Source organism: Panthera pardus, unplaced genomic scaffold, assembly GCF_024362965.1.
Source record: "Panthera pardus isolate Hobbes unplaced genomic scaffold, ASM2436296v1 HiC_scaffold_3, whole genome shotgun sequence".
Classification (NCBI taxonomy): Eukaryota; Metazoa; Chordata; class Mammalia; order Carnivora; family Felidae; genus Panthera; species Panthera pardus.
In genome coordinates, this window is record NW_026526876.1 from 33,172,402 (window position 1) to 33,199,791 (window position 27,390).

The 27,390-nt window shown below is 57.0% G+C and overlaps 1 protein-coding gene across 10 annotated transcripts in view; it reads left to right on the plus strand.

Moving 5' to 3' along the window:
• LOC109258523 (uncharacterized protein C17orf113) overlaps nt 1-27,390 on the plus strand; it is a 50,739-nt gene that overhangs the window by 14,373 nt on the left and 8,976 nt on the right. For 2 of the 10 annotated variants that reach the window (XM_053892416.1, XM_053892418.1), the window contains exons 2-3: nt 7,709-7,960; nt 27,237-27,386. In XM_053892416.1, coding sequence (XP_053748391.1) covers nt 7,711-7,960; nt 27,237-27,386 — 400 coding nt within the window. In that variant the 5' untranslated portion in view covers nt 7,709-7,710. Of the gene's footprint in view, nt 1-28; nt 183-1,430; nt 1,555-7,708; nt 7,961-14,453; nt 14,610-17,498; nt 17,898-22,327; nt 23,062-24,339; nt 26,753-27,236; nt 27,387-27,390 lie in introns of those variants that run through there. The other 8 variants (XM_019435367.2, XM_019435366.2, XM_053892417.1 and 5 more) reach the window with 8 other exon arrangements.

Below are 27,390 nucleotides of genomic sequence, written 5' to 3' on the forward strand. Positions count from 1 at the left end.
TATAATTCACACAGCATCCACTTCACCCAGCTGAAGTGTGCAACACACTGCGGATTTGCTTGTAGAGTGGACATGAACTCATGCATAACTGTCTACCCGGCGTCTGTTTGCTAAGCATCCAACTTTGTGCTGGTGCCTCAGGCACCTGGGAAATAAAGACTGTGTCCTCACAGAGGAGACAGGTAAGTGTCCAAGCAAAAGAATGACATCTTGGGAGATGTGCCAAGAGGGAAATAAAGCAGGGGTTGGAGCAAAGAATAATGGCGCTAGGGCAATGGGGCCTGGGGAGGCGGCATTGGAGCTGAGGCCTGAGCGACAAGGAAACAACCCTGCGGAGGTCAGGGGAGAGTCCAGGCCGAGGGAGCAGCAGGAGCAAAGGCCTCAAGACAGGAGTGAGTTGGTGGGTGTGAGGCCCAGCAAGCAGTTCTGGGAAACTGAGTGGCTGCCAGGTGCCCTGCCCCAGTGGGCGGGGTATGGCCAGGGCTCCTCATGGTGGGACCTCTTCTCTCCAGGCCTGGTCCACAGGAGGCCTGCCCAACCCAACCAAGGGTGAGCAGCATTGACACCTCTTCTTTGGATACAAGAACCATTTCTGTCTCCTTCCTCTGAGACTAATTTTCTGACCCTGTTACTGCCTCCCCATTAACAGCACTCTCCAGAAGTCCTGCCTCCAGCCCCTGCCCTCCCCTGCTTGGCTTCATGCTCCTGCACTGTGCCCCCACTCTGGGCCAGACACCATGCACTGACTCCCTAGGAGAAATCAGAAAAGACCCCCAGGTGTGTGTGTGTGTGTGTACACACACACACACACACACACACACACACACACACACACACACACGGGTGAAATTTCCTCCCCCTGCCCCAGACCCCCAGAGGGGGATCCTAGGAGCAGTCTGGAGTCTCCCACTTGGTGCTCACTTCCTGTGTGACTTTGGGCCAGTTAACATCCCAATCTTTTCGGTTTCCTGGTCTGTAAAATGGGGATCAAACCAATTCAGGCAGAGTGGTTATGAGGATTGAATGCGATCCCTCCTGGCACCCAGTGGGTGCTCCCTGAATGTAAGCTTCCTCCTTCTCTCTGAGCTGTCCCCCAAAAGAGGGACAATTTGCAGGGGGTGGGGAGATCACAGCAGAGCAGTGGGACGTGGCCACTTTGGGGTTCCCTTCCTGGAGCTCTAGGACCCCTCAGACGCTGAGGGGCATTCTGTGCCTAGCAGGCCAGGGGTAGTAGGGAGGATACTCACCAAAGGGCCCAGCCCTTTTGCAGGGAGCATCGCTTGGTCCCCCCTCGCCTTTCTTCCCGGGAAGAGCCGCCGTGCAACTCCTTTCCGGGGTCTCTCCTGCGCTCCGCTCGGAGCGGCGCGGCTCCTGGCACCTGCTCCGCACGGGCCGGCGGGGGGCGGGCTCGGGAGACCGGCGGCTGCCCCGGGACTCGCAGGCCGGGACTCCTCCGCCACGCACCTCCAGGAGCCGGGAATCCGGATCGCCCTGGGTGGCGGGTGGCCGTGGGCCGCTAGATGCAGCCCCGCTCGGGTCCGCAGCGCCCTTCAGGTAGGCGCCGGCGCTGGGCAGGCTCCCGCACTCCTGGCTCCGTCCCCATCCGGACCGAGCGCCGCTGGGGCTGAGCGCCTGAGGGGGCCCGCGCGCGCCGAGGTGGGGGTGTAGGGCTGCGGGCAGCGGCAAGGACCCTGCCCCACCTTGGCGGGGGTGGGTGCAGCGGGGCGGGGGGGTGGGCAGGCAAAAAACGGCAGCTTAGCCAAACACGGACGCTGGGAGGGGGGCAAGAGTGATGGCAAGAAGGACTTCCAGTTTCCCCTAGGGGGAGGGAGGCTGGGAGCCACAGAGCAGAGAGGGTGAGACTCCCACCCTAAGGAGGGGACCATTGTCTGGAGACAGGGAGCTGGACAAAATCATTCCCCTTTTCCTAAGGAGTTTAGAGAGAACCCCAAAATCACCCCACCCTCATCAGCCCCTGGGATAGAATAGAATGGGGGGAGTAGGGGAGGGGAGGTCTCCTGCTGTCTTCTGAGGGGTGCAGAGAGCACACTCACCACCGCTCTCCACTCTCATGATCCCCAGTCATTGGAGGCCTTTCTGTCCTCCCTTCCCCTCTCAAGCCCAATGCCTCATTTTCAGCAATGGGCATAGGTTGGACCCTCCTGGCTGGCCTCCCACCCACAACTCTCAAACAGTCTGGGGACTCCCAACCATCCTCCCTCCAGCTCCCTCTGGCTCCCAGGACAAACCCCCCAGCCCTAGTTTGGGAGTGCTGATGGTGGGGCCATCACCGGCAGGGAACGGGGTTTGGGGGAGCTACCGCTCGGCCTGGACGGGGAGAACAGGCTGTGGACAAGGAGGCCAGTGAACCAAGATCCTGGACCCTGGTGCTAAGAGAGGGGGGAGGGGGCATAGGGGATCTCCTGCACAACGAGTCAGGTTTCCCAGGTCTTGCCTGGCAGCAGAGGCTAGGAAAAGGAGTGCTGAGGCTAATATTCCCTTCCTTACCACCCCCACCATCACAATCTTAGAAGCAGCTGCTGTGTGGCCACTGTGGCCCCTGCAAAGAGAGATGCAGGTTAGATAGCAAGAAGGACTTCCTTCATGAGGGTGGCTTGAGGGTCTTTTGAGGGAGTATCACTGCCCAGAACAGGCAGCCCCTGCCTTTGGGGGTGTCAGGATGGCAGGAGGCCCCCCTGGGACACCCAGCCAATAGGGGGTGAGGACCGGGCAGACTGGGGGAGGGGAAGTGGTGGGAGACGGTGACCTCATCTCTGGACCATGGCTCTCCCTCTCCTCTCGTGCCCTCTCTCTCCTTTCCTTGGGGCTGAGTGTTGACTTTCAGCACGTCTTAGTTCACTCTTGAAATCCCCAGCACCCGGCACCCCCAGGAGAAGGTGATGGGCTTCCTCTGTCACCACTTTGAATGGGAAGACAGACTTGGACACTTTGGTTTGCCTCATGGAAACCCCCCACCTGGCCCCTGACATCTGGAACAGCTGTTGCCCAATCCCAGGGCCTCCTGCGCCTCTCAGGCCACCCTACTCTTCTAGGTGTGGGCCTCTGGCTCCTCTGGGGTGTGACCCTGGGGTGACGCCAGCTCTCTGAGTCCACAGGATGGCTGGGGTGGTTGCCACCCTGTGGTGGCCATGCACTGAAGTGGCTTATTCCCCCTTGCTCACCCTAGACAGGTGTCAGTCTTGGGAGAGGGAAGGTAGGGTATTGAGGGGGGCAGCTGGGACCAGGAAGGCTCACACTCTTCTAGGCCAAGAACAGACAAGACCTCTCTTCTTCCAGACACTTCTCTCTGCAGCTGGGTCGGTGGGTGGGGCAGGTTCCCCAACCCCTGCTGGTGATCCTGTGAGCGACTGGGATGGGGGCTGTTAGGGTACACCCCCTGCTACCGCATTGTAAATGGGAGAGAACTCGTCCTACTCACCTGCCTCTCTCTTTGACTCTGAGCCTCAGCTTCCCCATTTGTAAAGCCTCACGGGGTTGTTGTGAGGGTTAACGGAGAGGGTGTTCGTACAGTGGCCCAGAGGGCAGTGGGCACTCACCGCGGGCAGTTCTTTCCCCGTACCCACCTGCCTTTCTCTGGTGACAGAAACAGATACAACCCGGCCTTCTCTTTACCCCCTGCTTCAGAGACAGCTGCTAGGTGCTTCAGTGGCGACACTGCCTGCAAAGGACCTAAGAGATTAGCCCAGCCCAATCCTCCCTCTCCAAAGACAGAAAACTGAAGCCCAGAGGGACGGGGACTAGCCTGAGCTTGGCCAGCCAGCCAGGCTCCCGCTCAGAGGCAGGGCCTGGGACCTGGCTGGGAAAGGTGGGAGGGCAGATGTTGGCAGACCCTGGGGGGAAAATACCAGAGTGTAATTGGGCTCATTAAGGGTTTAGTGAGGGAGCCCTTCATGCCCTGCCAAAGGCTGGGGACAGGCCTAGAACCTTCCTCTCCCGTTAACCCTCTGGCAAAAGCAGCTCTTTCCTGAGGACCCCCTTCCCCAGGCTGCATCTGAAACAACTCCCTTCTCTGTACCTTATAGCTTCCAAGGTCCCTTTCCATCCAGCCCTCTGTGGGTGGGCAGGCCAAGAGCTCTGCCTCACTGCAGTGCCTGAGGGCCCCACTGAAAGCCAAGTCCCAAGTCCATTCATCACTCAGCAAGAGAGTGGTGGAGAAGGAGCCCTGGGGTCCTGCCTGACTGTTCCCTTCACTCCCCACTCCCTCCAGCTCCGTATGGATGGACAGACACACAGACAGACAGACAGCAACCCTGGCCCCATCAGCTCTCCAGCTCTGGTGTGAGCCTGCCTTTAAGAGGGTGGCCCCCTCCACCGTCCAGCACCCCCGCCCCACCCCCCCGCATTAGCCCTTAACTATTTCTCAGGGAAGGTGGGAGCAGGGAGCTTTACCCCCTTCCTGTGCAAATCAGACAGACAGACACCTGAGTACATGCATACACTTTTTCTCTGCTTTCACTTGGTCTTTTTCAGAACTCTGTTCAGGTTCAGTTCTCCTCGTTTCTTCACATCCCCCTCTCCCAGCCTCTCTGACTCTGGCCCCTTCCTGCCAGGGTGTGGCACCTCCCTGTCTGGCCCTCCAGCCTGTTAGGGGCTGGGCACCCCCAGGTGTCCCCAGGAGTCCTTCCCAGAATTTGTAACCACCCCCTGCCCCACCCTGAAGTTCAAAAGAGGGCTTGGCAGGCCTTAAGGACAGGTGGGATAGGGCAGTGGCTGAGGACTTGGGCTCCAGGGTCAGACTGGTCTGGCTGTGAAACTTCTCAATGCCTGTTCTCGAATCCATAAAGTGGGATAATAGGTTAATAATAGTGCCCAACTCATGGGGTTGTTGTGAAGCTTAAAAGAGATCCTATGTGTAAAGCACCTGGCACATAGTAAGCTCTCAATAAACAGGGCTGTAATTATAAAGAGGTGGCCTGGGTAGCTGGGTAAAGGGGGAGGCAAGGAAGCTTCTAGAAACAGCTCTTCGCTGTCTTTTCATGTACTTTATTTTTTAATTATTATTTTTAAAATGTTTACTTATTTTTGAGAGAGAGAGAGAGCACGCGCGCGCGCGCGCGCGCGCGCGCGCAAGTGGGGGAGGGGCAGAGAAAGAAAGAGAGAGAGACACACAGAATCTGAAGCAGGCTCCAGGCTCTGAGCTGTCAGCACAAAGCCCAACGTGGGGCTTGAACCCACAAGCCGTGAGATCATGACCTGAGCCAAAGTCGGATGACTGAGACACCCAGATGCCCCTGTCTTTTCATGTACTTTAAAAAAAGTCCACTCCCCTACCGTGGGACTCAGTTTTCCTCTTCTGTTAAAGAGAACGTGTGAACCAGGTCCTGTCCAAGTGTAGGTCCAGCTAGGGTGAGTCGTGCTGCTTCTTTATAGGGGCCAGGGCAGGGGGTGCTGGCCTGGGGTTAGACCGATGTGTACATGCCCTAAAAAATGCCCACCCCTCCACATTTTCTGGCTGGGAGTCAGAGCTTGGCTGGAGCAGGGTGGCTCCTGAAGGGACAGCTGGGAAGGCTGGGTCAAGCAGGGCAGGCCGCAGCAGGCCAGCAGCCTGGCCGGGGGAACACAATTAGCCCCGGAATCCAGGCAGGCCCTGTGAGCCCAGAGGCTGTATATCACAGGGGTTTAATCAGCCCCATGGCAGATATTTGTCTGCTCTCGTGGCCCGTGTCCTCGGCCTGCCTGTCATAAATTGCTCCGAGATTTCAAAAACCCCCTGTCTCCTCGCTGGTGGGCAGGCCGTTCTCCTAGGCATGGCCAGGAAAATCTCATTCCCCTGAAGCCTCTTCCCCCCCTTGGCAGGTTGGACCCCCGCCCCCCCACACACACCTGCAAAACACTTGCATCTTGTACTCTCTTCCTGCTCCTTCCTCCTGCTGGGAGGTGGGGGGAGAGACTTGGGCAGGCAGCCACATAACCCTGATGACCTCCACCTAGAGGTGAGAGAGAGCCGAATGTAGGTGGGGGCTCAGTGCTGCATAAAAGGGGGGTCAGTCACAGGGTGAGGGGAGTAACCTTCCAGTGTGCCCTCTGTGGGCAGAACTGTGCCCCGGACCCCAGACAGTGCACAGGAGGTTTGGTGTGGTTCAGGGTGGGGAGGCAGCCTGGTTCCCCCCAAAAGTGTGGAGGAGTGGGGTCCTCCCTGCGGGGAGGGGTATAGAGTTCCACCTCTTAGCTTCCAGCTAGATGTTCGCTGCGCCGCCTGGAGCCTGTCACCGGTACTGCACCCCAGCCACCCCACCAGGCTTCTGGGACGGCTGCCTTGAAACCACAAGGCACCTACCAAAGCCCAAGAGTCAGACCTTCCCTGGATTCGTTTTCTAGGGCTACTGCAACAAAGTACCACACACCAGGTGGCCCAAACAACAGCAATGCATGGCCTCACGGTCCTGGAAGCTAGAGGTCCAAAGTCACGGGGTCATCAGTGTTGGTTCCTTCCGAGGGCGGCGAGGAAGTCACAGGTCCCTGACCTCAGGGATTCTCTGGCCCCACGAGGAAGGCTCAGGCCCTGTCCTCAGGAAGCCCCCAGGATGCAGCACAGGCGGAGAGCACGCACACTGATCCAGGAAGGAAGTGAAAATTAACACAGCTCGGTGTGAGAAAGGGGGTCGACCACCCCAGAATAGAGCCAGTGAGAGGCTGAGGAGTCAGGCAAGAAAATTTCAGAGAAGTGAGCTGGAAAGGGAAGACTGTGGGTGACAGATGAGGGGCATGGAGGGGTAGGCTATGTGTCTGCAAGAGAGGGGGGAGGGAGGGAGGGAGGAGAAGCTGTGTTCAGCAGACGCAGGCAGTAGGGCCCAGGTCGCTACTGAAAATATCAACTGTTGCCACAGCCCTGGGTCGCCAACACAGCAAGGGACATCTGGAGCCACGTGGGGCCGGGGTGGGGATGGCTTCACACACTGTCAACGTTTGTGAATGTCACCCGGCCGGGCACTGGACACAGGGAGGTAGGGTTTCTACAGTCACCCCTCTGGCTAGCGGCCGCAGCAAAAGCGCCACATGCCTGCCTGCATCAGGACTGTCAGCGCCTGCTGTGGGGCCCAGAATAGGGCCCTGGCTTCCACGAACGTGACTCCCCTAACCTCACTGCCGCCTGCCCCTTGGTGCCTGCCCAGTCTGGTCTCCAGGTCTTCCTCTCTGAGCTTTGCCCAGCGGCCGAGTCCCCAGCTGTCAGCCTCTTGGTGTGTAGGCATTTGTGACACTCTTCCAGACAGTCCTGTATTTTTTTTTAATTTTTTTAATGTTTATTTTTTGAGACACACACACACACACACACACACACACACACACACACACACACACACACGGTATGAGTGGGGGAGGGGCAGAGAGACAGAGAGAGAGGGAGACAGGATCCGTAGCAGGCTCCAGGCTCCAAGCTGTCAGCACAGAGCCCCACGCGGGGCTCAAACTCACAAACCGTGAGATCGTGACCTGAGCCAAAGTTGGACGCTTAACCAACTGAGCCGCCCAGGAGCCCCAATATTCCTGTATTTTAACGCCGCTTTGGTTGAAATGGACCCCGTTACGCTCCCTTTTGCCACCCTTGGGTTGGGGATGCCCCAAAGCTGGGGAGTTTCATCTGGGACACGGGACTCAGGTATCTCCTGAGTCTTGAACCCCTCTTGCTCCTTCTCTGTATTCACAACACCCAGCCTTGGTTCACTTGTCTCCCTCTCTATCTGCTCAGGTATGAAGCGGCCACTGAGCCCATCTCCCCCGGGTGAGAAGGAGCCGCCCACATCTGGAGCTACTGAGTGCCCCCCTCGGCCCCCAGAACTGCCTAAGCCCAAGCGGGAAAGAAAACGGCCATCCTACACGCTCTGTGATGTCTGCAACATCCAGCTGAACTCAGCAGCCCAGGCCCAGGTGCACTGCGGGGGGCGCGCCCACCAGAGGCGGCTTCGGCAGCTCAGCTTGGGAAAGACCCCTGCCGGGCCAGGTCAGTGTCGAGGGGCGCCGCTCCCACAGGCTTGGTCTGGGCTCCATGAGCGGCACTGGGTCTGTGGCCTCTCTCTGTGGGGTCTTGGGTCTGGGATCCCCTCAAGGGGGTCTCAGGGTCTGAAGTCCCCCTGATACCGTAGAGTTTTATTTTGCATCTGGACAACCCTCTTTGGGGTCTTTCAGGATCTTGAGGGTCTTTAGGGCTGAAGACTTCTCTTGAGGTCTTTTTGGGATCTGGGAGCTCTCCCTGGGGAGACTTCTGGGGCAGGACCCCTAAGCAGCATTTCTCCAATCTGGAGCCCTCTGGCAGGGATAGGCTATCTGACAAGGGTCTCACCTGCGGGGTGTCCTGGGATCCTGAAGGCCGGGTTCAGCAAGCTGTGGAACACTCCAGCTGAGGGACAGGCAGGGGAAGCCTCTCTTCCTTTGGCCGCTGGACTCCTGGCCGGGATTTCTGCCTCTCCCTGGCTGGGGTGACTTTGCAGAGGTTTGGCTCTAAGCACTGAAGGGGCCGCTGGCTACAAGACAGATTTCTGGGGGAAATGGGTGAATGCATTCGTGAGGGTGATTCCAGCTGACAGGCACATAGGGGCCGTGGGGGAAGCAAGGAGAGGCAGGCTGCTGGCTGACAGGGAGAAAAGGTTCAGAACCAGGCCCAGTGTGGGAGGTCGGAAGGGCCAGAACTTCAGCCTGGTTCCTGGGGGCAGCACCAGAAACCTACTTTGCAGCCCAGGTAGGCAGCTTTGCCAGAGGGCTGTAACAAGCCTGCCTGTTCTTATATTTTTATTTATTCCTTTTAATTTTAGAGAGAGAGAAAGAGCACAAGCTGGGTAGAGGGGCAGAGGGAGAGTGAGGGAGAATTTTAAGCAGACTCCACACTCATTGTGGAGCCTGACACGGGACTCGATCTCATGACCGTGAGATCATGACCTAAGCGGAAATCAAGAGTCACCCAGGTGCCCCAAGGCCGCCCGTTCTTTTGGTGAATAGTCATGGGTCACCCATTGTGTTCCCTGCACTGTGCTGGGGACTGGAGACAAATCCTGGTCCTACCCCTCACCATCCTGCGCCAGGATTGAGTCCGTCTTTTGGTCTGAGACAGACACAAAAAGAGCAGCTGAGTGTTGTGGGTGCCACATGTGGGTACAAAAGAGAGAGGGTAGTTATACCTGGGGACACCAGGAAAGGCCTCCTGAAGGAAGGGGGATGTGCTGAACTCTGGAATAGGCGCATGGGAAGAAGGGACATTGCAGGCGGAGGTCACTGCGTAAAGCAAAGGCAGGGAATGGTCTGATGGCTGGTAACTGCTGTCCACCTGAGCACTAGGGGCTGGACGCCAACGCTGTGACTCTGAGTAAGAGTGTATCTGACTGTATGGATGTTTCCAGAGTGTGTGTGTGTCTATATACGTCTGAGTTCAAAAGCCACTCACTGATTCATTAGATCTTTATGGAAACCTATGTGCAACCTGCTGTTCAGAGGATTCATAGTTGTACTTCTTATCCAGCTGTACTGAAACATTATTGACACGGAACATATGTAAGCTTAAGGCGTACAATGTGATGACTTCATGCATATATATATATATTATAAAACAATTACACATATACACGATAAGGTTAATAGCTCCATCCCCTCGCATCTTTATGATTGTGCATGTGTTGATAACCTTTTTTAATGTTTATTTTTGCGAGAGAGAGTGTGTGAGCAGAGGAGGGGCAGAGAGAGAGGGAGACAGAGGATACAAAGTGGGCTCCACACTGATAGCACAGAGTCCGATGCGGGGCTCGAACTCATGAACTGTGAGATCATGACCTGAGCCGAAGTTGGACATTTAACCAGCCGAGCCACCCAGGAGTCTCTGTGTTGATAATATTTAATATCTTCTCTCAACTTAAGTATCTAGTGCAGTGTTTTTAATTATAGTCACCATGCAGTGCATTAGATCCCCAGATCTTATCTGAAAGCTGGGAATTTGTACCCTTTGCCCAACATCTCCCCATTTTTCTGACCCACCAGCCCCTCAAAACCACCATTGTAATTTCTATTCTATGAGACTGGCTTTTTAATTTTTTAAAGTAATTTATTTATTTTGAGAGAGAGAGAGAGGGTGCACAGGGGAAGGGCAGAGAGAGAGAGAGAGAGAGAGAGAGAGAGAGAGATAGCGAGCGCAAGAATCCCAAGCAGGCTTCATGCTATCAGCATGGAGCCCGATGCAGGGCTCGAACCCACGAACTGTGAGATCATGACCCGACCCGAGATCAAGATTCAGATGCTTAACTGACTGAGCCACCTGGATTCAGTCTAAAGACCCGCTTTTTTAGATTCTGCATGTAATTGAGGACATACAGTGTGTGTCTGGGAATTCATATTTTTCAAAGGTGGCATACCTACCTGTCAAAAAAGAGTTGTCTGAATACACACGCAGACAAGTTTGTCCAAGATAATAACAGTCTTCACAGAGGTGGGTATATGGTGCTTGGAGAAGTGAGTCACTGTCCCTCCAGTCATCTGTCTCTGCTGGCCCATGCCGGGACTCTGCACAGAGACGTGCTTGGTGCCTGCCAACCCTTTGCATCTTTATGATTGCATATGTGTTGATAACATACACGGTCAGGCACACACACAGTCTAGAGGGGGAGACAGCCATGGGGCCAGACCTTTCTAACCGTCTTGTTGAGGGAGTGAGCAGCACTGTGGGAGCATGCGACAGGGATGGCCGTGCCTCGGGCAGGGATGAAGGGTCCTCGGATTTCCAGGAACCCTGGAATTTAGGGGCTCCAGCCAAGAACCTGCTCTCCATTGGCCTCATTGTTTCTGAGTCTACTCCAGGCCGTGACCCCCCAACACCCACCCACTCCTGTGGATCTCTCCTGTCTCCTCGTCTCTCTGAGGGCTGGGGTGGGAGAGGCAGGCCCCCGTAAAAGGATGCCAGCAACTGCCCTGCAGTGAGGGGTGGGGGTAAGAAGACCTCAGGCACGCAGAAGGCCTTTCCCAGCCCTTGGCGGGGACTGGGCCAGAGCAGAGAGCCCTTCGGGTGCAGCTCCGGAAAAACAGAGTCACACCTCAACTTTCAAGAGGCTCCAGGCAAAGTATAAGGAGCCTTTAACACACTGCTTTGTTCCTAGACACGTGAGATCTCAGACCTGCGGCAGCCAGGAGGACCACGCTTCCCTGGCAGGATGCTGAAGGTGTGGGGGTGGGACAGCCGCTCTGGGAGGCCTCCTGGAGCTGTCACTTTGATTAGGGGTCTGTGGGGCTGGCGGCCTGCACAGCGACAGGCCGTCACAGGCAGCGAGGCAGGGACCCTCTCCTGCTCATGTGCCCGAGGCCATCCTTGCAAAGGGGAGGCAGGGACTCTTCCCTCTCTGAGCCTCCTTCCCCATGCTTGGGTCAGAGGCCTCCTGACTCTGCCACACCTAGGTGAGCCTCGAACTCTTGGGACAGGGCACAGGATGAGGAAGTGGCAGGTACCCCACATTCCCCCAATTCCCCTCTCCAGATACCTCTGCAACTTCCCCTGCCCATGCTCCGCCCCATCTGTCTCCCACACAGTGCGCCCTTTCATTCTTCAGGAATGTGTCTTGAGCCATCTCTCCCCAGCTCCTTGTGCTGCCTCCCACAGGGTGGGGAGTGTGGGCACCAGGCACCTCCACCCCAATAAGGCTGAACTCAGTGACCCTACTGACCATCTCACACACACACATGCGTGCGCACACACACACACACACACACGCCTCTAAACAATGTTAGGTGGTTCCTGAACATCCACGGAAAGGGTTGCCGGCTCAATCCTCTTAGCTCCAACCTCTAGTGTGGATGTTGGACTGGCACAGGGAACACGTAAGCATCTACTTAGGACCTGAGCTGTTTGGAAAGCACTGCCACGTGCAGCAAGGCATTCCCTTCTCACCCAGCCAAGCCAGGAGTAGATGATGGCATTCAGCCCTCACTTTATTTATCTGTTTGTTTATTTGAGAGAGAGCACGAGTAGGGGATGGGCAGAGGAAGAGAGAATCTTAAGCAGGCTCCACGCTCAGCACAGAGCCTGACACGGGGCTCGATCCTACAACCCTGGGATCATGACCTGAGCCAAAACCGAGGGTCAGACGCTCAACCAACTGAGCCACCCAGGTGCCCCAGTCCTCACTCTACATTGGATATTGGAGCTTAGGGTGTTTAAGCAACATACCCAGCTGGGTTCAGATCCTAGCCTGTCTGACCCACCCACCCCACCCACTTTGCTGCTGAGGAGAGCAGCACTTATTAAAAGATATTGGGCCTAGGGGCACCTGGGTGGCTCAGTCGGTTAAGCGTCCGACTTCAGCTCAGGTCATGATCTCAGTTCGTGGGTTTGAGCCCCGTGTCGGGCTCTGTGCTGACAGTTCAGAGCCTGGAGCCTGTTTCAGATTCTGTGTCTCCCTCTCTCTCTGCCCCTCCCCTGTTCACGCTCTTGTCTCTGTCTCAAAAATAAACAAACATTTAAAAAAAATTAGAAACAAGTAAAAACAAAAGATATTGGGACTTAATATTTTAGGAATGAGGAGAAGGGATGTCCAGAGAAGGTGGACTGGCTCCCAGATGACTCCACGGTGCTTAGAACCCGTGGCCTCTCCTCTGCCCTGTGCCTTGGTATCCTCCACTGAAAAATGGGGAGATGCCAGCCAACTCCTCTTTGGCCTCGCCCAGCTGGGGAAGGGAGGGGAGCCTCCCAAGGCCAATCCATCCCTCCCTTCTCTTGGCAGGACTGACCCAGCCATACAATTCAGGGCCCACCCCCAGGTCCACCGTGAGGACTGAAATATGACACCAGAGCAGAGAGAAGGGGATTTCAGAAATCACTTAAGTTCCAGACAGGCCAGGGGGGCCTTGAGTGGGGAGTGCAGGGTAGACACTAAGGGGGACAGGAGAACAAGAGATGAACTCAGACTATAATGGATTTCAGGGCATAGACGCGTGTCTTTGGGGGCAGGGAGGGATCAGAGTGGCAGGCGGAGGCTGTCCCCTGCCCTGCACCCTGAGACCTCCCCCAGCTCCTGCTCTAATCAGACCTTCCATCTCTTCTCCGATTCTTTGCACAAGCATCTTGCTGCATTCGGAGTCTCAGAGATCAAAGACCTTGAACTCAGGTCACGCCTGAGTCGCCGGCTTGATGAGCTCCGCACCCCCCATTCCCCGCAGGTGGATTAATTTCAGTCCCATCAGGAAGCCCCGGAAGCCCTCCAGCCTGTGCCCCTATCGCTTCAGTATCTCCCTGGGCTGCCGATTCCTCCTCAGTGCCCCCAACCCATCCCGAGGCCTTTGGGTACATGTTTCAGAGAAACTGTGCTCCCCCAAGGCCACTGGGAAGTTCTTCTTGCAGTCTAACCACTACCTCCTGCTGCTGTTCTCCTTAAATGGCAGGTGATAGAAGTGCCCCTTGCTGTCCCTGGACAGCCATCACATCCCCCTCCCCCAGGTGTGAACCTGACCATCGGACACTTCCTCCCTCCCCCCCCCCCCACCAGGGACCACCAGAAAATGCAAGGTTGTCTGGGTGGAGAATTAGGGGGCTTAGCTCAGATCCCTGCCCTCAAGAAGACAAAGATTCTGTCTGTGTCTGGGTGGGTTAATTAGCTCTGGGCTTGAGTTTCCTTCCACTCCCCAAACAAGCAACTCCTTCCCCCTAGAGCCTCTTCCTAACAAACCTGTTTTCGGGAGCTGCTGCCGCCAACCCCTCCCCAGACCCTTTGCCGGCTGTACTGGCTGCTCCAGAGATTACAGGTTATTGTCTGGCGGAGACAGGACGCTGAGGGGGTGGGGGGCTAGCGCTGGGACTGGGCTTGGAATGCCAGACTGGATCCAGCTGTGGGGTTGGCTGCCTTCTCTCCCCCATTCCGCCCCCTCCCAGCCACCAGGTGCTCAGGTGAGTAGAGAGCTTGGCCCTCAGTCAGGAAGAGGAGGGGGAGGAGGGAGCAAATGCAGAGACAGAGACTGAGGGGTAGGGAAGGGTATGGGCAGGGGAGGGGTGTCAGAAGTTCTAGCTGATCAGATGACCATGCCCCACCCCACCTGGCATTGCCCAGGGAGCAGGTCCAATGGTCCAGGTACTGGACTAAGAGGGGCAAGCCGCCTGCGCTCCCTTCCCCCACCTCCATGGCCAATGCTCTGGGATGAGATCGGGCCTCAGTTTCCCCTTCAGCAAAAGGAGGACAATGTAAGGGGACGGTGGGGAGAGGATGAGTGAGGCTGGACAGGAGAATGGGGGCTCCTGTAGCAGCAAGCCCTGAGGCAAGGCTTCAAAGTCCAGCAAGAACTTTCTGGCAGGCTGAGAAGTGGCTGGCAGAATCTCCTGGGGTGTATGGGCAGGGTCAACTCTGTCCCTTGTCCCCACATTTGCCCCATATCCCACCGTGGGGGCAGGAAGTGTCCTGTGCTTTCCACCCTGGTCAGGATGGGAGAAACTAGGGAACAGGCAGCTCCTTCCAGGCAAAGGGAGAAAGGGCTCTGCACCCACTGCTTTCCAGCGGCAACAGGAGTCCCTCCCTCCGCCCTCCCCTCCTGTCCCGCACATCCCCACCCCTTCCCTCTGTCACTCTCTGGCTGGTTTCATTTGCTCCTCAGACGGCGCGCTCTGCGGTGCCTCCGAAGGCAGAAAATGCTCTTGGGTGAGTGCTGAGGATGCCGGAGCGTGGGGAGGGGGCTCAGACAAGGGTGGGTCTCTCCTCTATCTGCCCTATCCTCTTCCTGCTACTGCTGGCCCCCAAAAGTTGACTGTCGAAAGATTCTGGGAGCTGGTTGACTCTTGGTACCTTTTCCCAGGTCCAGGGCTGGACCGGGGGTGGGGGGCATTCTGGCTGGGAACAAAGGCAGGGGTGGGGGTGGTGGGCAGGGCCAGCTCGGAAACTGGAGGTGCACCCTGCAGGAGGGAGGTGAGCGACACTTTGGGGCAGATGCATGTTCAGGGAGCCTGTGCCAGAGGTTTCTTGTATCAAATCATACCTTCTGCTGCCTCCAAGGGGCTGCCAGGAGCCTCCAAGGAGGGTTGTGTGTGTGCTGGGGGTGGGGAGGGGTGTTGAAAAGAGAGTTATTAATTCAGCAGAGAGAGAGAAGTGGACAGAGAGACAGGCAGAAATCTGAGTGGCTCCTAAATGAGGTCCAGCCACCGTGCTGGGGTCACTGTGCTGCCCCCCACCTTTATCTATGGTCTCCTAGCTCACCTCTCCACACAGGGGTTGTCTGGCACACTGAGGGAGGCAGCCAGTATGTTTTAAGGGGTATTTTGGGGAACCCCTTCCACGGGGGCAAGGGCTGGAGGCTGTGGGGCTGGGGCAGAGCTCTTGTGACTGGTCTTGGGGTCTTCCTCCAGCCTGGGGAGAGGGGAAAGTCTGGAACATCAACACGTCCCATCCCAGGTGCTGGGTGACCCAGAAGTGGCTGGGGGCTCTAGAGAATGTGGCTGGGGTGGGAATCCTAAGCCTACAGGGGAGTGGGCAGGCAGGAGATGTTGGATCAACCCTCCCTCTCCTCCCCCCCTTCCCTGCCTTTGACTCTCTCTCCCTCCCATTTTCTTCACAGAGTTTTTGGTTTCATCTATGATAGGAAGGGTAGCTTCACTATTTGAGGGTGTGTGTGTGTGTGTGTGTGTGTGTGTGTGTGTGTGTGTACCGCCTGAGAGAGGACCCTCTCATCTGCCCCTATGAATTGTGGTGAGGCGAGAGAGAGAGAATCTGAGTTTGGCTACATGAGCTTGTGTCCATGTCTGATGCATTTAATTTTGTAAGGGAGGGTGTGCGCCAGGCACCTACCTCTGGGTAAATGTGTCTGTATATGGATCTTCGTATATACGTATCTCTTTGTAATGATGCCTGCCGCTGCCTGCCTGTGGTTTCGTAGTATGTGCATATCCCTTAGTAGGGGTCTGGGTGTCCTCGTATGTCTGTGTCTCTGGGTATATGCGGTCTGAGTGTGTCTTTGTTGATCTTGCCTGTCTGTGTACGTGCATGCTTGTGCGTGGCCTCTGGGTCCGCCTTTGCCCCCAGCCAGCATGGGTATCTGGCCATCTCTGCGTGGTGCCACCTCTGTACGGGCACACCTCAGTGTGCCAAGATGGACTCATCATGAGGAGATGTGTGTAAGTGTGTGCGTGGTGTTTGTGCCTATTGCCATCTCTGTGGGCGCCCACGGATCTCAGGGTGTGAGTCCCTGTGCTCTTCTGTGTATCTTTCCAAGTGATGGCAAAACAGCAGGATGTGGTTTGCCCAGACCTTCTCCCTTGGGTGGCAGCCAGAGTGATGTTATTTCATAAGACACCTGCTCTGTGCCTCTGCCTCGGCCTCAGGGGGACCCCTAGGGGTGGCCTCTTCTCTGCCACTCAGTTTGTTTGTATTTGACCAGAGCAATAACCCACCCTCTTGAGGCAGCCGTCCAATGAGCCGTGGGTCCCAGCCGTGGACCTCTGGCTAGGGTTGGGAGGAGAGGGGCTTAGCGAGGGTGTTCTGCTGCAAAAGACCATCACAGACGACCTCCCCTCCCCCTCGCACACACATATCTGACCCTATCGTGGGTGCCAGGCTGTGTAGTGCTATCCTGGGGCAGGCTTGGGGTCTGCAGTGTCTCCCTTCATTTGAGCGTACCCACAGCCAGGCGGTCACGTGTGTGTGCATGTGACATGACTCATGCATCATCCCAGCGGCCCTGGGGGCCAGGGTTCACTGTGAATGTCAGCAGCAGACGGTGGGTGGCACAGAGGAGCGATGTGGGAAGGGTGCTGGGGGAGTACCCAGACGCCACCGGAGAGGTCCTGACCTCAAATCAACGTGTGCCCTAGGCCTTGTGTGGGAGAAAAGTGTACCCAGTTGGGAGGAGGGGCTGGAAGGCATTTCTGGGTGACTGTGTTGACTGGAGGGAGAGACTAAATCACCAAGTGCCCTGGCACCCCTTCTTCAAATCGCCTCCACACCTAGTTCCTTTGTTCCTCAGACCCATTCCTGTCCTGCCCTTTCCTCCTCACCCAGCCATAATTCCCACTTCACAGATGAGGAAACAGGCTCATAGACTAAGTGTACAGCCCAAGGCCTCAGAGTTCAATGTCTCTGGAACTCCAGTGCAGGCCTCTGGACTGCAGGTCTGGGAGGGGTGGTCTGCCACAATTCCACATTCCTCCACCTTCTCCTCCCCTCCCCGGGGAACCCACATAAGGGTGAGGGGCTTCTGTGCGTCTGAGAATTCTAGGAAGAGGCCCCTCCTCTCTCCACCAGCCCTCCCCTTCTGGCATCCCCATTACAAATAACTCATTAGATTAAAGATTGAGCTCCCAGCTCCAACACCTCCGGAGGTTCCCCACGAGGCCTGAAGGTCAAAATCCCCAGTATTCACTGCAGAGCCTTCCAGCCGCAGGCACCGCCCCCTCCCCTCCATACCTCCACTCTGCCCTGACTTCGTGAACCTGCCCTGCACTTTCAGCTTGGGCCAGGCCCACCCACTGCCTGGGATGCCCCTGTCCCGGTGAAACTTCACTTTTCCTGCAGTGAAACCTGATAGACTCTCCCCCGCAGACCCACGGCTTTCCACGCGCTCCTGTGTGATCCCAAAGCATTTTGCTGGTGCCTCCCTAGCGCCCTGTTTGGCTCTCGCCTGTGAGCTCCTCTAAGAACTGACCGGTGCACGTGATGAATGAATGACTCTGTCCCTCCCGCTGGCGGGACACCTTGCCTGAGGTCTCGCCTCCGTCGCTCCGGCTGCAGCGCCCGCAGCGGAGGAGGTCGAGCGCGCGCTGGGCGACAGCCGGGGCAGGTGAGCCCCGGGGCGCCGCCACCCGGCCCGCCACCCGGGCCCTCGCCGGCTCCTGGCGCCTCTTCGCCCCGGTTACCGCTAGTGGCTGCTGTCGCTCAGTGGAGCCCAAGGAGACCGCGGCCAGAGCGTCCACCGCGCAAGATGGTGGCTTCCGAGTCTCCGTGAGTGTGTGCGGCGGGCACGGTGGCCGGGCCGGGCGGGGCGCCCCCTCTAGGAGCTTCGCGGCAGGGGGCGGGAGACGGGTGGGGGCCCTGCGGGCGGGGCAGCAGGAGACGGAGGGGGGGAGAGGCGGGGGGGGGGGGGGGGGGGAGGGGAACTCCCCCACCACGCGCCCCCCAGAGGAAGTTCCCCAGCCCTCCGTGTCCGGCCCAGGGCGAGCAGAGAGCCCCTACCTCGCCTGTCCTCCGCCTTGAGCGTGGACCTTCCTAGGGGCTCCCGAAGGGAAGGGGCCCAGAGGGGACTAGGGAGGAGGCTGGGGACTGCCATCCTGGGGCCAGGTGAGCACCGTGTTTGAGGCTGACCTGTCAGGGTGGAATGGGGACTGCAGAACAACACACAGTCACCCCAGGGGCCCCACAAGTTGTGCCAGCTCACGTCCAGGTGGCCAGGGCGTGGAGAGAGAGGTGTGAGGGACCTGGGTCTGACAGGTGCACACCCCTGGTCAGCTTTGGTCACATAGTCACATTTGATTTACATTCCACCCCATCCAGCCTGGTTCCTTCAGGTTGAGGTAGGGAGGGGAATGCCAATGCTTTGGCTGGGTTGCTCTGGAGCAGCACTGTCCAGTAGAACTTTCTGGGATGAAGTAAATGTTCTCTGTCTGGGCCATTTAATACGATAGCCAGTAGCCACGTGTGGCTATTGAGAACTTGAAATGTGGCTAGTGAGAGTGAGGAATTGAATTCTAAAATGTTTATCTAATTCTGATGAACAGCCACATGTGACTATTGCTACCATATCTGACAGAGCAGTTTCGGAATCCCTCTTCCCATGCTTCCTCCCTACCAATCTTTTGTTCCTTTATCAAAAACATCCCAGGTCCCCTAGTAACTTTATCCCTCTGCAGAATGGGACAGGATAGCCAGTTTCTAGGTATATGGAAGGGACTTGACAAACTTTGGAAGGGTACCACCTTGGACTTGTACCTCTTCCCCATTCTAAGATCCCTTGGGTGGTAGGCTGGATAGGGTCACACAGAATCATGGGATCTTAGGAGGAAGAGAGGTCAAAGGCAGCTGTTTTAGCCACCCAAGAGGTACCCAAGGCTTCACTCCATTGTTCTCTCTGCCCGAAAGCTGGTGCTTCCTTACTCATTCACTCCCGAAATTTTTTGGAGCACCTGCTGGGTGCCAGGCAGTGCTCCCTTCTCTGGGGTCCAGATGTGAACAAGTTGGTTATGTTTCCTGCCCTCAGGAAGCCTGCTTTCTTGAGAGAGAGGGAGACAGAGGGTGGGGGTGGGGGGAGGATGCCAAGCAACAGAAATGCAGAGAAAATGAGCAGATTTGTAAACTGTGGGGAGTACAATAGAGGAAACAAACAGGAAACAGCAACAGAAAAGAAGGGGACCTCCTGGGAAGGGATAGAGAAGTCTCCTGGGAAGAGGCGACAACTAAACTAAGACCAGAGAGGAAGTGAAACAGGCAAAGTATTGAGAAGGGAGGATAGAAACATTCTGGAAGAAGGTACAGCATGCGCAAAAGCCCTGGGGATGGGAACCTGGCACTCTGGAGGAACTGAGGGATGTAGCTGGAAGGGAAGAGAGGCACAAGTGGCCACCAGAGAGGTCAGCAATGCCTGGACATTTGGCAGACCTCGAAAGGGATCCTGGCATTGGCCTCAGAGAGCAAGAGGTCATAGAGGGGTTTTAGGCAGTATGTTTTAAAAAGCCCCCTCCAGCTGCTATAGGTCCAGGTGGCTCAGAGAGGGTTAAGAGTGGGTGGAAACCCAGAGTGCCGTCAGGAAGTGACTGCTGTAGTCCAGGCAGGAGATGCAGGTGCCCTGGATGAGGCTGGTGGCAGCGGAGAGAAGAGACAAGTGAGAAGCTGATTGTGGAGGTGGAAGTGACAGCACCTGTGGATAGACTGGGTCCAGGATGTGGAAGAGAGCAGGGGCTGGAGGGGCAGGTTTCTGGCCACAGCACCCGGGTAGGAGAGCAGGTATTTCCTGAGCTGGGCTGACTGGGAGAGGAGCATATTTGTAGGGACAGATCGACAATTCCATCTAGACGAGCCAGGAACGTGGTTTGATGGAGAGGTATGGCGCCCAGAGGAATGGCTCAGGCTAGGCTTGTTTATTTCAGGGTGACTGGCAAGGGTGGTTCTGAACTTTTTGGATGGTTTTAGGTTAGGAAGAGGAGGAGGAAGTGTCATCAGAAGTGGAAGAGTGCCGATGGGGGAAAGGAAACCCAGGGGACATAGAGTCTTGGAAGCCAAGAGAAAAGCATGTTTCAAGGAGGGTAGGGTGAGCAGTCTAGAGGGAGAGAACTGATGAATTTCACCACACGTAGCAACAGAGAGCACCTTCCCTTGCACTGAACAGGCTACCCCTGGGATTCTGCTCATCTGCCCTTGTACTTACCCATTAAATGCTAGGTTCCATTGCAGGGTTCTGGGTATATCTGGAGGACAAGACAGTCACCGCTTTCTTGGAGCCCAGAATCATCTAACCCATAGCCTCAGACACATGAGGTTCTTTCATAGGGCCCAAGTAAATCCTTTTAGTCTTTTAAACAACAAACTTGTGCTGAAAGGCATCTGGATGCCCAGCCGTGCATGCCCAGGGACTTAGGAATCCCAAACTGAACAAATGTGATCTTAGCCTTCTGGGAACCAAGTGCAGAGATACACAGAGAGTCCCTGAGTTTACCATATTGTATCACCAAGACCCATGCGCAGAGAATTATGGGAAGCTACAGGATAGGCACCAGCCCCGGCTGGGGGCAGGGGAGGGCAGGGTGGCAGAGGGGTTGCAGAACTGCTCTCCAGGAATGAATGGAGATTAGCCAGGGAATGGGGAGGGATAGGAAACTCCAGGCACAGAGGATGGAGGCAGGAGCAAAGTAACAGCTGGGTGTGTGGGGGGAATGGTAAGCCTTTGGAGCTGCTGGCCGAGCAGACGGGAACGGAGGGAGGCTGGGGAGGGCCCCGCTGGCTCATGGTGAGGTGTGTAGACTCAGGCAACCATTTAGGACGCCACTGAAGAGGTGGAAGCGAGAGAGGGATCTGTGTCTGAGCTCGCCCTCTGGCTGCTGGGCAAGGGACGAATCTGGGGGCATGCCTGCAGAGGTGGAGGCAGATGACACCAGAGTCTCAGCATGGCCTTTGGGGTCAGGAGGACTTAGATTCTTTTTGTTTGTTTGTTTGCTTTTAGAGTTACTTTATTATTTTTTTTAATTTAATTTTTTATTTTTTAAAATGTACATCCAAATTAGCATCTAGTGCAACAGTGATTTCAGGAGTAGACTCCTTAGTGCCCCTGACCCATTTAGCCCATCCCCCCTCCCACCACCCCTCCAGTAACCCTCAGTTTGTTCTCCATATTTATGAGTCTCTTCTGTTTTGTCCCCCTCCCTGTTTTTATAAGGAGGGCTTAGATTCTAACTCTGCCTCAGCCTTACTCTAACTTACTGCTCGTGGAACCCTGGGCAAATCACCTGAAGTCCCCAGCCTCGGTTTCCTCCTCTTCAAAATGAGGATGATACCACCCTCAGAGTACTTGAAAGAGGAATCTTGGCTTTCTCATGGAGTCACTGTAAAGTCCTTAGCACAAGGCCCGATGAAGTTCACATCTGACAAATGGTAGTTACTGCTGTTGTTATTAGTAGGCATGGAGAGGTGGGGACAGGGTCGAAGGACAGTTAGGAAGTTGGCTGGTTTTGGCCGCTGGCTGGACGTGGCCTTCTGGTCCTGAACGGCTCACCTGTCATCGTGCCTGGGGCGGTGGAAGCATGAGCGAGGTACAGGCAAGCAGCTAGCTCCTTTGGTCTGGGGTCTGGCCCCCACTTCTGGGCTTCCCTTCCCAGAACCCCACTATCAGGGAGTGTGTGTAAGTGTGAGTGCGCCCATGTGCACGTTCAGGGAAGGGAGGTCCAGTGAAAACAAAGGACATTCCTTGGTGCTGTGACTCCGGGAGCTCAGCTTTGTGCTAACTTCATTCTGATGAAATAAGCGATGGTGGACCGGAGAGACTGGCCATCCTCTTGAGTGAGGAGTCAAGGTCTGAGTTTGAGTCCTGGCTCAGTCACGAATTATTCATGGGCCCTGAGAACCGCTGTCACCTGGACTCAGTGCCCTCACCTATAAAATGTGGTTGCATAGATGATGCCAATCTTTTCAGAGCTGAGTTCTGACATGTTCCAGCAGTCAAAGTTAGTGCCTTGTCCTGGATGGAGGGAGACACTCAGAGTGGGCTGGGGACCCCCAAACCTCCCCCACTTTGGATAACATTCTATGGCCCTTTGCATGACCCCACCCATTCCCAATAGCCCTTCCCCACTAGGTGCAGTCCACCCGTCAGCTGGGGAGTGCTCTGTGGGCAGCATGAACCCACCGCGGACCCCCTAACGCCTCTCCCTTGTCTCTTTCATCTCCAGTCTCCCACCGGCAGAGCGGGAATAACCGTTCCCAGCTAAGTTAGATGGATGGTCCCCATTAGCCTGGCGCGCTGCTCCCCTCCTCCCCCCACAATTTCCATTGTCAAGGGAGGTGCTGCCGTGTGTGTGGGGGAGCCTGGGGGACCAGAGCATTTGGGTGGGGTCGGGGGTGCCCTGCCCCTTGAGCAGGAATGGTACCCCCGGGGAAGAAACCAGCCGGAGAGGCCTCCAACTCCAACAAAAAATGCAAGCGTTACTTTAATGAGCACTGGAAAGAGGAGTTCCCCTGGCTGGACTTCGACTACGAGCGGAAGCTGATGTTTTGTCTCGAGTGCCGCCAGGCCCTGGTGCGGAACAAGCACGGCAAAGCCGAGAACGCCTTCACCGTGGGCACCGACAACTTCCAGCGCCACGCCCTGCTGCGCCACGTGACCTCGGGGGCCCACCGCCAGGCTCTGGCTGTCAACCGGGGCCAGCCCACTTTTGAGGTCCAAGCTGAGGGAGGAGGGGCCTACCCAGACCTGGTCACCACCCCCACCTCCACGGGCGTCAAGGTGGAGGTGGACCCGGCCAAAGTGGCGGTGCTGACCACGGTGTACTGCATGGCCAAGGAGGACGTGCCCGATGACCGCTGCTCTGCCCTGCTTGAGCTGCAGAGGTTCAACCTGTGCCAGGCGCTGCTGGGCACGGAGCATGGCGATTACTACAGCCCCAGGAGGGTGAGGGACATGCAGGTGGGTGGCAGCCAGAGGTGTGGGGGAGGGCTCGAGGAGGGAGGACATGGAGCTGTCTGGGCACAGCGCCAGCATGCCAGGCCCCCGGGCAACAGCCAGAACGCTTCATTCATACCTTCACCCAGCAGAACCTTTCACTGAGGCGTATCATGTGCCAGGCCCTGGGCCAGCTGCTGGGGGCACAGCTTGGAAGAGGCCAGACCAGGCCCTGTCCTCAGGGGCACAGAGGTTTTCCCTCGCTGTCTAGGCCAGAGGTTGCAAGCCTGGAGCCTCGATCGGCCCACAGATACATTTTGTTGATTTTCACAGTGCTTTTGGAAAACCTAAGTTAATTTCCAAGTTAAAAAAAAAAAGAAAAAGTGAGAGATTACATATAAAAATGTGGATTTGTGACTTCTGAAAAGCTAGGTCCCTATGCTCTCAGGGCATGAAGAGCAGACCCGGGGCTTCTCCATTCCCTTTGGTGTATCCCTGGCCCACTTCAAGCCCAGTACCGCCCATGTGGCCCCAGGGGGCATGCAAGCTGCAGCTCTGTCCTAGGTACCAGTTGTGTGAGTCCTAGGGGCTGGGGTGAGGGTGGGAGAGTTCAATCTCATCCTACAGAGTGATCGGTGACAGACAGACAAACGGAGCACACAGTTGGGGTTCTATGTAACTGGGAGGGAACATCTCTATCAGTTAATCCCTGAGCAGCAGAGTGGAGGGAGACTCCCAGGAATAAGGTGGGCTAGGGCAATGCCATAAAAGCACACATAAAATGCTATGGAATCTTTATGGTTCCTAAAGCATTTTTACACTTACAAGCACAGCAACATTTGTAATTGCCGACAACCCTTTTTTTTTAATTATTCATTTTTGAGGGAGAGAGAGAGCATGAGCAGGGGAGGGGCGGAGAGAGTGGGAGACACAGAATCTGGAGTAGGCTCCAGGCTCTGAGCTATCAGCACAGAACCTGATGCGGGGTTCGAACTGGCAAACCAGGAGATCATGGCCTGAGCCAAAGTCGGACGCCTAACTGACTGAGCCACCCAGGTGCCCCAATTGATAGCAACCTTTTAAGAGCTTAGAGGCAGGCAGTGGCCTGATTTCAGAACTGAGGAAACTGAGGCTCAGAGAGGTGAAATAACTTGCCCAAGATCACACAGCCAGTAAGATGCAAAGCTAGGATTGGTCTGTCTGCCCCCAAGGTCTGTGCCCTTTCTTTCCCCAGTACTGCTGCCTCCCCCTTGCAGGAGGAGCCTAACTCTGTCCCTTCCTTTCTCTCCCTGGCTGTCCCAGGTGGCCATTGCCAGTGTCTTGCACACAGAGGCCTGCCAGCGCCTGAAGGCATCCCCATATGTGGGGCTGGTGTTGGACGAGACCAGGGACTGGCCCGAGTCCCACAGTCTGGCCTTGTTTGCCACTTCGGTGTCCCCCTGTGATGGCCAGCCTGCTACCACCTTCCTGGGCAGTGTGGAGCTACAGGAGGGTGAGGCCACCGCTGGCCAACTCCTGGACATCCTGCAGGCCTTCGGCGTGTCTGCACCCAAGCTGGCCTGGCTCAGCTCGAGCCTCCCCAGTGACCGCCTTGGGCGTGTGGGCCCACAACTCCGGGCCGCCTGCCCGCTGCTCACCGAACTACACTGCCTCCCTGGCCGGACAGATCCCGAGCCCCCTGCCTACCTAAGCGAATATGAAAGTGTGCTGGATGCCCTATTCCGCCTCCACGGTGGCCCCAGTTCTCACATGGTCCCTGAGCTGCGGGCAGCACTGGACCTTGCAGCTATTGACTTGGCAGGACCGCGGCCAGTGCCCTGGGCCTCCTTGCTGCCTATCGTGGAAGCAGTGGCTGAGGCTTGGCCTTGCCTGGTGCCCACACTGGAGGCCTCTGCTCCAGCCTCCCCTACAGCCAGGGCACTGGCCCTCGCCCTGCGCCAGTTCACCTTCGTGGCCTTCACCCACCTGCTGCTGGACACTCTGCCATCCATGCAGAAGCTCACCCTTGTCCTGCAGCCTGAAGAGCCGGACTTGGCCTTGTTGCAACCCCTGGTGATGGCAGCCGCAGCCTCCCTCCAAGCCCTGCGCAGCTCGGGTGGGGCGCGCCTCCAGGGCTTCCTGCAGGAGCTGGCGTCCTCCAGCTCTGACTTGGGCGGTGGGCGCTGCACCTACCGCGGCGTGGAGCTGGTCGGCTACTCCGAGGCTGCGGTGCGGGGCTTGCAGCGGCTGCGGGGGGCCTTCCTAGACTCCATGCGGCGGGGGCTGCGGGACTCCTACCCCGGGCCCTCGCTGGACGCCGTGGCCGCCTTCGCGGCGATCTTCGACTCGCGCGGCTACCCGCAGGCACCCGAGGAGCTGGGCGCGCACGGCGAGGGGGCACTGCGGGTGCTGCTGCGCGCCTTCGCCCCCGCCGTGGTGCGCCAGAGGGCGCTGGGCGACTTCGCGCTCTTCAAGCGCGTGGTGTGCAGCCTCGGGCGGCTGGGCCCGCGGGCCTTGTGCGCCAAGCTGGCCTGCGCGCGCTCCGAGCTGCACGAGCTCTTCCCGGACTTCGCCGCCCTTGCCGCCCTGGCCTTGGCGCTGCCCGCGGGAGCCGGCCTCCTGGACAAGGTGGGCCGCAGCCGGGAGCTGCGGTGGTGGGGGCAGAGCGGGGCAGGGGAAGGCCGGGGCGGCCCGGCGGTGAAGATCGCCGTGGATGGGCCTCCGCTGCACGAGTTTGACTTTGCACTCGCCGTGGAGTTCTTGGAGAGTGGGTGGGCGGAGGGGCTCCTGGGGTCACAGCTCACGTGAGGGCGGCCCCCTTCCCTCCGCCCAGACAGCCTGGGGCCCTGAGCACTCTAGGGGTCAAGACAGACTCTAGGTGACCGTGCTGCACCCAAGCTGACCCCCTAACTGTGGCCTTCCAACCACCTGCCCCGTGCTTCCTCCGCTCCACGCTGAGTACTAACCCAGCCCCGTGGGCTGTGGAGGAAGGGCTGTGTGGAGGGGGTCCTGGGCAAGCCCATGGAGATGCTGGGTTTGGGGACACCCTCAGTATCACTCCTGCCCTTGCCAGAGTTTGGGGAGGAGTAGCTCACCATTTTCCCTCTGGACCCAGCCCAGGTTTGGGCCATAGAAAAGTTGAGGAGTCTTGGTTGGAGGGAGAAAGGAAGACTGGGTCTGAGGGATTGAGGGAAAGAGGAATGGGTCCTTGGCTGTTAGCTCCCCGCCTGGCAGCATCTCTTCTCTTCAGATAGGACTAGACGGCAGATGACTTCCTTGGTGTCGACACAGCACAGCACCCTCTCTGTGCACAAGCTACCAGTTCAAGGGAGGTGGGGGTGGTGCCCTACCTCCCCCACCCACCGGTAGGCTGCCTGTATGTGGCTGTGTATATAGATATACACATCTACAAATGTAAAATAAATCTATCCTATCTTGCATATCGTTAACACACAAAAAATCGAAAAGGACTTCTTCCGGCTTTGCAATGACAGAGTCTAGAAAAGTTTCAACGGACTGCATTTATTTCTAATGTTTTTCTTCCTCAAAGTATGGTTGCTCCCCAAAGTTCTGAGCCTTCCCCCGCCCTTGCCTCAGACCTTTAAGACCAAAGACTGTAAAACCACAGGGCTGGAAGGGCCAACTCTGAGGACCAGCCTCGGGCCACACCCAGGAGCTGGAGGGCTTTTTGCCTCCTGGGAGAAGGAGTTGGGGCCTCACCAGAGCTGGGGGAGGGGGGGGGAGGGAGGGGGAGGAGGACACATCCCTTCAGGTTCCAATGGGTTTCCCATCCCCTCTGTCAGCCTTGCTGTGACTGTGTGGGCATTAGTGAGAGGGGTTTGGGTTTAACTTGCAATAAACTGGAAACCCAGTGCATCTCGCAGTCTCCATGGTGCTGTGTGTGTGTCAGGACTCCTCTGGCCTGGGATTCATTGGGGTGAATGAATATAGGGATATTCATATAGGGGATGGGAGGGGCATCCTCCTGGACTGGGAACCACAAACTGTGGGCTTCTGCTCCCCCGGTTGTGGAGAGGAGAGGCACAGAAATGGGCGGTAATTGCCCTGGGGTTAGCCAGTGCTACTTTGTGAAGAGGGAGACAGGAGTTTCTGCCCCAGCTCCACACCCAAGAAGCCCATCAGCCTCTTTTTCTGGCTGTGGAGGTAGATGTGAGCCCCATGGCTCCCCATTTCAGACCCTGCCCTTCTTCCTCCTGCAGCAGGCCCGGCCTCCAGCGCCCCCAGCCCCCTGCTGGCCTCCCTGCCCCTGCCTGCCAGGCCTCTGCAGCCCCCGCTGGACTTCAAGCACTTGCTCGCCTTCCACTTCAATGGCGCCACCCCCGCTCAGTCTCACCCCCAACTTCAGCACGGTAC